Source organism: Mus caroli, unplaced genomic scaffold (genome assembly GCF_900094665.2).
Source record: "Mus caroli unplaced genomic scaffold, CAROLI_EIJ_v1.1 scaffold_7515_1, whole genome shotgun sequence".
In the NCBI taxonomy this organism is placed as follows: Eukaryota; Metazoa; Chordata; class Mammalia; order Rodentia; family Muridae; genus Mus; species Mus caroli.
Window position 1 is genome coordinate 54,682 of NW_018390138.1, and position 11,837 is coordinate 66,518.

Consider the following 11,837-nt stretch of genomic DNA (forward strand, 5'->3'; position numbering starts at 1 on the left):
ACACACAGTTTCTCTCTCCAGTGTCTTCTTTTATGTATTCTGAGATATAGCATGTGCTCTTTTATGTATTCAAAGATAACAGTGATATACAAAGGTTTATCACATTGTGTATATATATATGGTCTCTCTGTATATATATCTCTGTCTGTCTCTCTCTCTCTGCCGTATGTGCTCCTTGCTGCATTAGGAGATAACTGCCCAGTGTAGATTTTTCCACATTGCTTATACTCAGAAGGATTCTGGCCCCTAAAATATTTTCATGATGATTAAGACTATGATCATATTCACAGTCTTTCTCTTCAGTACGTTCACATATACATTCAGAAATGATGGCGTTGCAAAAAGGTTGCTCACAGTCCAATTCCTTCGTAGCTTTTTTCTCCAGTGTGGATTCTTTTATTCTTTTGAAGATGAAAATGTTTTAAAAGACTTACACACACTGAATACACTTGTAAGGTTTCTCTCTAGTATTTCTTCTGTCATGAATTTGTAGATTATAATGGTGGGAAAATTCTTCATCACATTCATTAAATTTGAAGGGTTTCTCTCAGGTATGTGTTCTTCTATGAATTTGGAGATGTCCGTATTTGGAAAAGGTTTTATCACATTCATTACATTTGAAGGGTTTCTCTCAGGTATGTGTTCTTCTGTGAGTTTGAAGAGTACTGTGTTGTGAAAAGGCTTTATCACATTGATTACATTTGTAGAGTTTTTTTCCAGTATGTATCCTTATATGTTTTTGCAGACTACATTTCTGAGAAAAGGCTTTATCACATTGATTACATTTGTAGGGTTTCTCTCCGGTATGTTTTCTTCTATGAATGTGGAGATGACTGTATTTGGAAAAGGCTTTATCACATTGATTACATTTGTAGGGTTTCTCTCCGGTATGTTTTCTTCTATGAATGTGGAGATGACTGTATTGGGAAAAGGCTTTATCACATTGATTACATTTGTAGGGTTTCTCTCCAGTATGTGTTCGTCTATGAGTTTGGAGATTACATTTCTGAGCAAAGGCTTTATCACATTGATTACATTTGTAGGGTTTCTCTCCGGTATGTGTTCTTCTATGAGTTTGAAGAGTACTGTGTTGTGAAAAGGCTTTATCACATTGATTACATTTGTAGGGTTTCTCTCCTGTATGTGTTCTTCTATGAGTTTGAAGATAACTGTATTGGGAAAAAGCTTTATCACATTGATTACATTTGTAGGGTTTCTCTCCAGTATGAATTCTTTCATGCCTTTGAAGACAACTGGGCGTTGCAAATACTTTACCACATTGATTACATTCATAGGGTTTCTGTCTATTTTGTGTTCTTTTATGTACTTGGAGACTTGTGTAAGGTAAATCGTCTTCGACACAGTCAATAACTTCAGAGGGGATCTTTTCTGTATGAATCCTTTCATGCCTTTGGGCATGACTGTGAGCACGTAAAGCAAAGGATTTACCACGTTGAGTATATTCAGAGGGTTTCTCTGCACTCTGACTCCTTTCACACCTGAGAAGAGAATTGGCACATGTGAGAGCTTTACCACACGCATGAATACTTTCTTCTTGTTTTTCTGTTTGGTAGTTTGTTTGTTTGTTTACTAATTATATAAAAGTACACTGTAGCTGTCCTGTCTTCTGAGACTCCAGAAGAGGGAGTCAGATCTCATTAGGGATGGTTGTGAGCCACCGTGTGGTTGCTGAGATTTGAANTCAGGACCTTCAGAAGGGCAGTTGGGGCTCTTAACTGTTGAGCCATCTCTGAAGTCCAAGAATACTTTCATCTCTAGGATTTAATGTTACTATTTGCCTAAATGTAAAGAGCCATCATATGTTTTATCATTTTGCTTACATTCATGCTGTTCCTCTTCATTATGGATGTTTCTCATGGTCAGAGACACCTGAGAAGGTATGAACATTGATTACATGTGTTAGTTTTACGTATTCTATTTCTATAAAACGTTGTTCCCATACTTGAAGAAAAGTGGAGGAATTCAGAGCTTTAACGCACTAAGTGTATTCCAAATTGTACTGTACTGTGGCTCATAGTATATTTGCAAAGTGAACCAGGAGAAATAGGAGCATTTCCACATCCCTAGAACTCAATAGAATTTTCTCCAGAATGAGGTTGCTGATGTATTGCCATCAAACTTGAAAAGTTAATTAACTGTTAACTTGTATTATGTTCAAAAAGTCTACTCTATAACTACAACCCACTATATATCTTCTAATAGTTATAGGAGACAGAAGGAAAGAGAGAGAGAAAGACAGATAGACATAGTTTTTTGGGATATTTGTTTGGTGTACATGGTGTGTATCCATTATAAAATATTATATACTTACGAAAGGAAGTCCAATAAATAAAATGTTGAAGATTGCATTCACAAGGTTTGACTCATTGTTCACATAGACACATGAAATATGGATTAAGGTTACTGCAAACCTCTTACTTACCTCCCAAATGCTGCCCTTCTAACTAAAGTTTGCACTGACACTGCTAATAGATGAGTACAACCAGCTTACATATAGACTATTTGCTTCTTAGAAGCTTTTGGACATACATTTATCAACTATTTAATCTGTGTAGCTTTTCCAAAGTAAGCAGAAACAGACTGACAGTTGTACTGTGTAGCGCTATTAGGGCTATGTTTCAAATGGGGATATACACGAAGGCATTGTTTCCTTTTCCTCTTTATTAAATGAAGGTTTTGCAAAAAATCAGATACAGGACATTAAAGGTGATAGTTTTGTTGGAAAGTTAATTAACTGTTAACTTGTATTATGTTCAAAAAGTCTACTCTATAACTACAACCCACTATATATCTTCTAATAGTTATAGGAGACAGAAGGAAAGAGAGAGAGAAAGACAGATAGACATAGTTTTTTGGGATATTTGTTTGGTGTACATGGTGTGTATCCATTATAAAATATTATATACTTACGAAAGGAAGTCCAATAAATAAAATGTTGAAGATTGCAATCATCACTACACTTAAAGCTGTGCTAATTTACACTGCTCCTTTTCTTATCAATTTTCAGCACACATTAATATATCTTTAGAGGCAGATTTGTATGAGCTTGCACATGAAAATTACCTTCTGTGTCTTCCAGAACTTTGACAATGTTCTTCAATATTTTGGGCTTCCCAACTAAAGCCTAAAACAGAAAATGTATGCCTTAAAATTTAGCAAAATGTAAGTTATTATCTTCAGTGAACCTTATAGTCATACATGATTTATTCACCAAATCCTTCCTTCANTTTTATTGAAACTACAGAAGTGCATCAAAAGAAAAATTGTTTTCTTGAATTTTAAATCAAGAAAGGGAATTCACAAATGTACCTATAGCATTGAGGTTCCTGTAGGTCTCCAACATGACGTCTTTGAAGAGCATCTTCTGAGAAGTATCCAGCAAAGCCCACTCCTCTTGAGTGAAGTTCACATGCAGGTCCTCATAAGTCACTGCATTCTAGAGCATCCCATAAACGTGTACAAAAGAAAGCACAATAGAAACAACATCGGGCATCTATTTTTCATAGGCAATGTGTTCATATAATTCTGAGGCTTATCATACTTATTTACTCACACCCAAGTTCGACAATAACTACCAAGTCATATCAGAAGGAACTTAATAATGTTTGTCCCTGTAATTTCTTTTGTTTTTTTAAGAGTTATGTATTTCATATATGTGAGTACACTGTTGCTATCATCAGACACCCAAGATGAGGGCATTGGATCGCTATTACAGGTGGTTGTGAACCACCATGCGGTTGCTGGGAATTAAACTCAGGACCTCTAGCCGGGTGTGGTGGCGCACGCCTTTAATCCCAGCACTCGGGAGGCAGAGACAGGCGGATTTCTGAGTTCGAGGCCAGCCTGGTCTACAGAGTGAGCTCCAGGACAGCCAGGGCTACACAGAGAAACCTTGTCTCGAAAAACCAAAAAAAAAAAAAACTCAGTACCTCTGCAAGAAAAATCAGTGTTCTTAAGCACTGAGGCATCTCTCTAGACCTGTCACCCCTGTCATTTCTCAGCCCTTTGAATAGGATGTAGCCTTTTTTAAAAATGTCAATTACATATATAAAGAGAAAAGCTCTACAAGAACAATAGTGTTTGGCACACATCAAAGAAATTGTATTAATATTGACAATTACTACATATAAAAATCAATAAACATGCTGGGTCTACTGGCTTACGACTTTAACAATGCAGTCAGAGCCAGTCATGGTGGCACAGTGGCAGAGCCAGGCGCATTTCTGAGTTCGAGGCAAGCCTGGTCTACAGAGTGAGTTCCAGGACAGCCAGGACTACACAGAAAAATCCGGTCTCGAAAAACCAAACCAAACCAATGAAGTCAGGAGACATAGGGAGAAGACATTGAGTAGGATGTCAATGTGATGTATACAATGAGTTCTAGGACAGCCAAAGATACATAGGAAGACCCTGTATCTCCTGCCATAATTAACCAACCAAACCAGAAACATAGAATGAACTTANGTGCTTTTATTTAAGTTCTTATTTAAAAAAAAAGATTTTATTTATTTTATGTATATGTCACTGTAGCTGTCTTCAGACACATCAGAAGAGGGCATCAGATCCCAATACAGATGGTTGTGAACCACCATGTGGTTCCTGGGAATTAAACTCAGGATCTTTGGAAGAGCAGTCAGTGCTGTTACCTGCTGAGCCATCTCTCCAGCCCTTTACTTAAACTCTTTTAAGAGTGATACATACAATACACTTCGGTATTCAACTTCCAGAACCTGAGGTACACCAGTTCACACTATAACAGTAATAAGATATTACCAAAAGGGAATATATGGTTTAACAGTTCTACCTGGACATAAGAAAATATTGGCAACATTAATGTTTATTATAGGTAAACAACATATGGTAGGAGAGATAGCTCAGCAGTGAAGTTTAGGGNATGGTTCTAATGCTAAGACTGGGACTCTGCCTTTAAACTCTGAAGGTCCTTGTCTTTACCTGGCTTTTGATCAATCAGTATGGTTGACAGNAGTCAATGGATGGGTGGAAGGACTGCCAGATTCCCGAAGGAGATGAAAGAGAGGCATGGGGCAGGAAAGGGAGATCTACCATGCTTTAGAGGAAAAGACAGTCANCAGCCCCCACACTGGCTGCTCCAAAGAGCCATCTTTATATTGTTCTGGGGTCCTGCTCTGCGCTCACTGCAGCCACATTCTCTGCCAACCACATCCTCCAGTGTGGACTCCAGCAGCTTTCTCGCCAGAGTCCTCGAACTCGACTTTAATTCCCTCCCTCGCGGCATCGGACCACTGGCGTGCCCCACCATGTCAGANGTGGCAGTGGACACCAGCTCCGAGATCACCACTAAGTACTTGAAGGAGAGGAAGGAAGTTTTGGAGGAGGCAGAAAATGGAAGAGATGCACCTGCCAATGGGAACGTTCAAAACGAGGAAAATGGGGAGCAGGAGGATCGCAATGAGATAGATGAAGAAGAGGAAGAAGGTGGGGAGGAAGAGGAAGAAGGTGACGGTGAGGAAGAGGATGGAGATGACGATGAGGAAGCTGAGGCTCCTGTGGGAAAGCCGGAAGCTGAGGATGATGAGGATGATGACGTCGACACCAAGAAGCAGAAGACCGAGGAGAAGACTAGACCGCAAAAGGAAAAGTAACCTTACGCACCGTGACCTATTTACCCTCCATTTCCCGTCTCAGACTTTAAACGTGGTCACCTTCGAGTAGAAAAGCAGGCTCCACCCACCCATAGCTGGCAGTGCCAACCACAGGTGGCATGCGCTCTCCACCACCCCACCAAAACTACAACATGAATTGGCAACATGGGAGGAAAAAAAAAAAAAAACAGAACTTCCCAGGCCCTGCCTTTTTTCTTAAAAATACTTTAAAAGGAAAATTTGTTTGTATTTTTTATTTACATTTTATATTTTTGTACATATTGTCAGCCATTTTTAATGATAACGGGTGACCAAACCAGCCTTCAGAGCGTTTTCTGTCCTACTGCGGACTTCACTTGTGGTGTGACCATGTTCATTATAATCGCAAAGGAGAAAAAACAAAACAACAAAAAACCAGCCTTCAGAGCGTTTCTGTCCTACTGCAGACTTCACTTGTGGTGTGACCATGTTCATTATAATCGCAAAGGAGAAAAAAAATTTGTAAAAAAAGCAAAAACAACAACAACAACAAATCTTATTCGGAGCATTCCAGTAACTTTTGGGTATGTACCTAGCTGTAGTATAAGTAGTTAGTTTGTATGAGATGGTTAAAAAGGCCAAAGAAAAAAGTTTTATTTTTTTCCTTTTCTTTTTGTCTATGAAGTTGCTGTTTATTTATTTATTTATTTATTTATTTATTTATTTATTTATTTATTTGGCTTGTTTGATATATGTGTAAAACAATGTCCAACAATAAACCGGAATTAAAAACGGGGTTGGGGAGTCACCAACCATGTGCGATCCCCAATGGAGTGATCATTGCCCACTTCCCCAGGTGGGAGGTTCAAAATACAACTAAGTTGACAGCAGAATTAGGGTGTTGTGCAAGGAAAAGGTAAGTGGGCAACAAAGCTGAGGGCAGATTGAGAGGGTTGAGCAAGGACTAAAGGAAAGGACACACTAGTTGTGGGAAGCTTGAAAAAACAAGACACAGAGCCACAAGGCAAGGTAAAAATATTAATGTATGTATGTATGTACCTGTGTGTGGGTGTGTGTGCAAGAGCATGCGGAAGACTTTCATCCAGATCTTTTTGTTTTGTTGTGTTTCCAAGATACGGTTTCTCTGTATAGACCTGGCTGTCTGGAACTCACTCTATAGACCAGCTGCCTCAAACTCACAAATTCGCCTGCTTCTGTCTCCCAAATGCGGCAATTAAAAGCATATATCACCACTGTCCAGCCTTTCCAGAGCTTAAGAAGGGGTAGTTAAAAAGCTAGGTGCTACATGAAGAGCTCTTGCTGGTCCTAGAAATGAGTGAGCTCAGTTCCCTCTATTTACAGGGGCCCACAGCTATGTGGCAGAGGATGGAACTGTCTGGCATCAATAGGAGGAGAAGCCATAGGCTCCATGCCCTAGTGTAATGGAATGCCAGAGCGGTGAGATGGGAGAGGGTAGGTGGCAGAGGGAGTATCCTCATAGAGGAAGGAGGAGGGGTTATAGGAAAGGAGGGTTCCAGAGAGAAAAGGGGGAAAGGGTATAACATTTTCAATGTTTTATGTATTTGAAATACACAAAATACCCAATTAAAAAAACCAAAAACATCTTTCCATTATTTGGGAATCTTATGATAGAAAACCAACTTGAAATATAAAAGCAAACACCATGAGCAAATATTGTTTCCTGGCTTGCTCTCTTGCTCACCCAGGCCAGGCCTACTCACTTAGCAATTCTTCCACACTCAGTGGATGAGCCTGCACTAGTCAAGGGTCAATGCCACAATCTCTCACCAGTTAGCAAACAACCATTCTGACTGTGTACTGCCTCAACTGTAGTTCTCTTAAATGATTGTAGGCTCTGAAATGCTGACAAAGTAAGTAACTTAGGAGACAGAGACAATAATATATGAAAAAAATTTAAGAACCCCCATACCAAATCAGTCACTGAAGGATTAAAAATCCGAACATTGATGACTACAAGGACTGGAAAACACAGATTCTTCAAGAAAAAAGGAGAGGCAACCTTTTCAGGCCAAGAAGAGAAAGCTAACACTTTTTCTCCACAGAAAGTTCCCAAACCAGCAAAAACTCAGGAACTGATAATAAATTATCAGAAGAAGAAGAAAAGAGGTGAAGGTTTATTATTTCCTAGANAAACAACAGTATAGTTAGATTATAATTAACGAATCATACAACATAGACGGCAGCACTGTAAAAAGGAAACATAAACAGGCCTCTGAATCTAACATGGTCATTTAAATGAGAACTGTAAGATAATAATCAGAATGAAAATTACAAAGTGGCTGGCACTCTTCCTGTTCATTCCTATTCTCTGCTTTGACAATATGTGAGATGGATTGGGAATGGAGGCTAATCCATAAAACTGAAGAGATTAAGCATTCTGATAATATAAAATTATAAAAGTGTGTACTACATTTATGAAATGGAAACTTAAAAAAAAAACAAAATACCAGATTAAAAAACACTGTATGATTTCTATTATACACATAAACTTGCTTGATTTGCTTACCTTGCATTATAAGATATTAGCACCTTTGAAGTCATGTCTGTCCCTATGTTCATGTGTATGATTTCATGCATGAGAGGAAGTTTTCCATGTATGTGCGAGCAGCACACCAGAGAAGAGGGTGTCAGACCCCCTGGATCTGGAGTTGCAGGTAGTAAACATGGGTGGTGGTATCTGAACTCAATCACCCCAAGCAAAATGCTTCCTAAGTGACCTGCCCAGGTCACAGAGGCTTTTCTCACAATAAAAGAAAAGACTTACATAGATTAATAACAACAAAAATTTAAATTAACAAAGAAGTGAATAAGTTAGTGCAGAGAACCTGAAGCTCAGTGTTTAGATATGAGTTATAGGGCCAGGGTAGAGGCACGTGGACCATCCCTAGTAACTGTTATCTGAGACCCAATAATCATGGTTGTCCCTACTGCTGATTGTTCTACTGCCCTTATACTTACCTGCTGTGTGTAGAGAAAAAGCCAAAAAAACATATCTGTATTAGTAAAGGTTTTCCACTTGAACAGAACTGATAGTGTAGATCTCTCTATGTATGTAGAAAGTGGTATATAAGAATGGCTCACAGAATGTAGTCCAACTAGGAAACCAATAACTGCATACCAATGGAAAGTTGAAGGATACAAGTAGAGCCTGTATGTCTCAACTGGCCTTCCTCATATACCATAATTCCAAAGATGGAACCTCTAATGCAAGAAAAATCAAATGATCTCTCTTACCAGATTATGGCAAGCAAAAAAGAAAAGGAGCGAGCATCTTCAATATCCTTTATGAACGTAGGCTGCCGCCAGAAACTGTAGCCTAGACTAAAGATTATTTTTGTCAATTCTAAAGCTCCAGAATAAAAAAGGGCTCTCCGTAGCTGAGCATGGTGGTGCAAGCCTTTAGTCCCTGCACTCCCGGGAGGCAAAGGCAGGCGGATTTTGGTGTTCCAGGTCAGGCAGGTGTACAAAGTGAGTTCAAGAACAGCCAGAGCTATACAGAGAAACCCTGTCAAGAAAAACAAAAACAAAACAAAAAACACACACACAAAAAAGGAAGGGTTCTCCCATGTTAAATGTTACAAATAATAAAAAACACTTTCCCAATGCCCACCTGTTTCAGTGTTAGCTAACTCAACTTGTTTTAATACAGTAACTTGAACTACTTGAAGTAGTGTCAATTACAGTTGACAATAAGTTCAGTTCTTTATCCAGATTCATGACTGCCTTTTCTGCAGCCAGAGTAATGGCCACTCAAGGTGATTATCGACCAGGTCAAATTGATTACCTCACTTCTCATTGCTAAGTTCAAGTACAGCCAAACCAGGGAAACTTTCCCCTTCAAAGCCTAGGCTAGAAGAGATGCAGCACTGTCTTCCCATCATGTGGTCTTAGGGACAGGACCAGATGTTCAAAGCAGTTATCAATTACATAGCATGAGCCAGCCTGGGCATCAAGAGACATGGTCCTAAACTGCCCTTGTAAAATATGAAAAGAAATTCTTATACCTGGGAAACACCACAGAATTTCAAATAGTAAGAGATCAGAGCAGTGCTGAATTGACAGAAATTACATTAAAAAGGGAACCAATAATTGATTTTTTTTTTTTTGCTGTTTTTTTTTGTTGTTGTTGTTTTCGGTTTTTGGTTTGTCAAGACAGGGTTTCTCTGTATAGTCTCAAACCAATAATTGATTTTTTTTTTTTTTGCTGTTTTTTGTTGTTGTTGTTGTTTTCGGTTTTTGGTTTGTCAAGACAGGGTTTCTCTGTATAGTCTCAGCTGTCCTGGAGCTCACTCTTTAGACAAGGCTAGCCTCAAAATCAGAAAGCCGCCTGCCTCTCAATAATTGATTTTTTTCAGACTGAAATAAAATTGAAAAAGTGCATAGACATACTGACATTCAAAACTAGCAGCCCATACCCTCCCATCAGGAATAGCATTAATGAACACTATTGAACTTGCCTCTATGTGGACTCGTAGCTGCTGACACCTGTATCTTGACACACGCAACTACACCCACTGACCTGGGTTTCAGTTCCTGAGCTGACGTAATGATGTCAGGGAAGATTGCACATGGATCTGTAGAACAGTACCCTACATGCAAATTGAATACTCATTGGCTTAACTGACATTCACAAATCAAACACACAAAATATAGGCTGTCTTCATCACAGAACGTAATTAATACATGATCCAAAATTAAAATCACCTCCCTGCCATAATCAGGTCTTGTTCATAATGGCGACTGCAGCAGCTGATTGCCTACACTGTTTCCCCAGTAGGGATCGCAATAAACTCCCTTCTCTTCTGGTGTGAATGCAGAAGCCATGCCCGTCATGCAAATCCTGTTCCTCTTACTGTAATAAAAAAGTTGATTACATACATGACACAGCAAGTAACTTAAAAACACAGTGGTGGTAGTAATTTAGACTTAAGTATTTAGTTGGTTTAGTCAATAGGAGAACAATGTTATTGTACTGAGAAAAAAAACAGAGCGGAATGAATGCTACCTGACTCAACATAGGAAAGCTTGTCTCAGAAACATTATTTAAGGCCTGGAGGTACAGCAGGTGTGGAATTAACATCTTTCCCAGGGAGAGATCACTTATTCACCTCTGGTTGANGCCCAAATAAGATCTAGCCTAGGAAACAGTATGAATTCCACATATGATGTCATCAATAAGTCCTTTTCGGTTCAGCCCCCAGGTTACACTTTGAATAATTTACTGGGGGACAGGACCTTGCAAGTCACTGAGGCTGATGGAGATTTACAGAGCAAAACTATCTTCTAGTCCATAATGTAAGATCTAGAAAAGAGGTTTTGTTGTTGTTGTTCGGTATTTTGTTTTGTTTTCTTTTGTTTTGTATTTTCAAGACAGGGTTTCTCTGTATAGCCCTAGCTATACTGGAACTCAATTTGTAGACCAGGCTAGCCTTGAACTCAGAAATCTGCCTGCCTCTGCCTACCAAGTGCTGAAATTAAAGGCGTGTGCCACCACTGCCCGGCTTAGAAAAGAGTTTTAAAAGATAGATCCATGCCACAACTCTCCNATACATAAAGGACAGAGAACACAAATACAGAAAATATCAAGGAAACATCACCTAATAGCACTGTGGTTACAGTTCTAACATGAACATGTCTGCTGACCTTCTCTANCCTCAGAATAAGACTGTTTGAAGGTTCTACCCCACCCACCCATCCATCCATCTATCCATCCATCAATTCATCCAAATGTATGTGAGTAGCCATTTTCCACTTTGCCCACTGTATATGTTTNTGTGTGAGTGACTCCTTTCCTTTCCTCTCCTCATTCTCTTGAAGAAAGTTAACAAACTTCCTGGCCAGAAAGTAGCTTCTAGCAAGAAATCATTGTATTTAATACTCCCCAGGCTAACCAGCATGTTCTAATCCCCTAATGTTAGTGCTTATTTATGTATAAATAATAAAGAGTTAAGTTGATAGCAATAGTAAGACATAACAGACATAAAGAGTTAATAAAGAATTGTTTCTCCAGGACTTAATGTACCACAAAATAATGAGAAAGAATTTAGATTTTTGGGGCTGGAGAGATGGCTCAGTGGGTAAAAGCACCCGACTGCTCTTCCAAAGGTCCAGAGTTCAAATCCCAGCAACCACATGGTGGCTCACAACCATCTGTAACGAGATCTGGCGCCC

At 39.1% G+C, this 11,837-nt stretch overlaps 1 protein-coding gene and 1 pseudogene across 1 annotated transcript in view; one reads left to right on the forward strand and one right to left on the reverse strand.

Annotated features, from left to right (window-relative positions):
* Window positions 1–6: 6 nt before the first annotated feature.
* LOC110288499 (zinc finger protein 120-like) overlaps window positions 7–11,837 on the reverse strand; it is a 19,152-nt gene continuing 7,321 nt past the window's right edge. The window contains exons 2-4 of the mRNA XM_021154827.2: window positions 3,331–3,457; window positions 3,085–3,145; window positions 7–1,499 (exon numbers count right to left, since the gene is read on the reverse strand). Of these exons, the coding sequence (XP_021010486.1) occupies window positions 632–1,499; window positions 3,085–3,145; window positions 3,331–3,457 (1,056 nt within the window). The 3' untranslated portion in view covers window positions 7–631. The remainder of the gene's footprint in view (window positions 1,500–3,084; window positions 3,146–3,330; window positions 3,458–11,837) is intronic.
* LOC110288498 lies at window positions 5,301–5,645 on the forward strand (annotated as a pseudogene).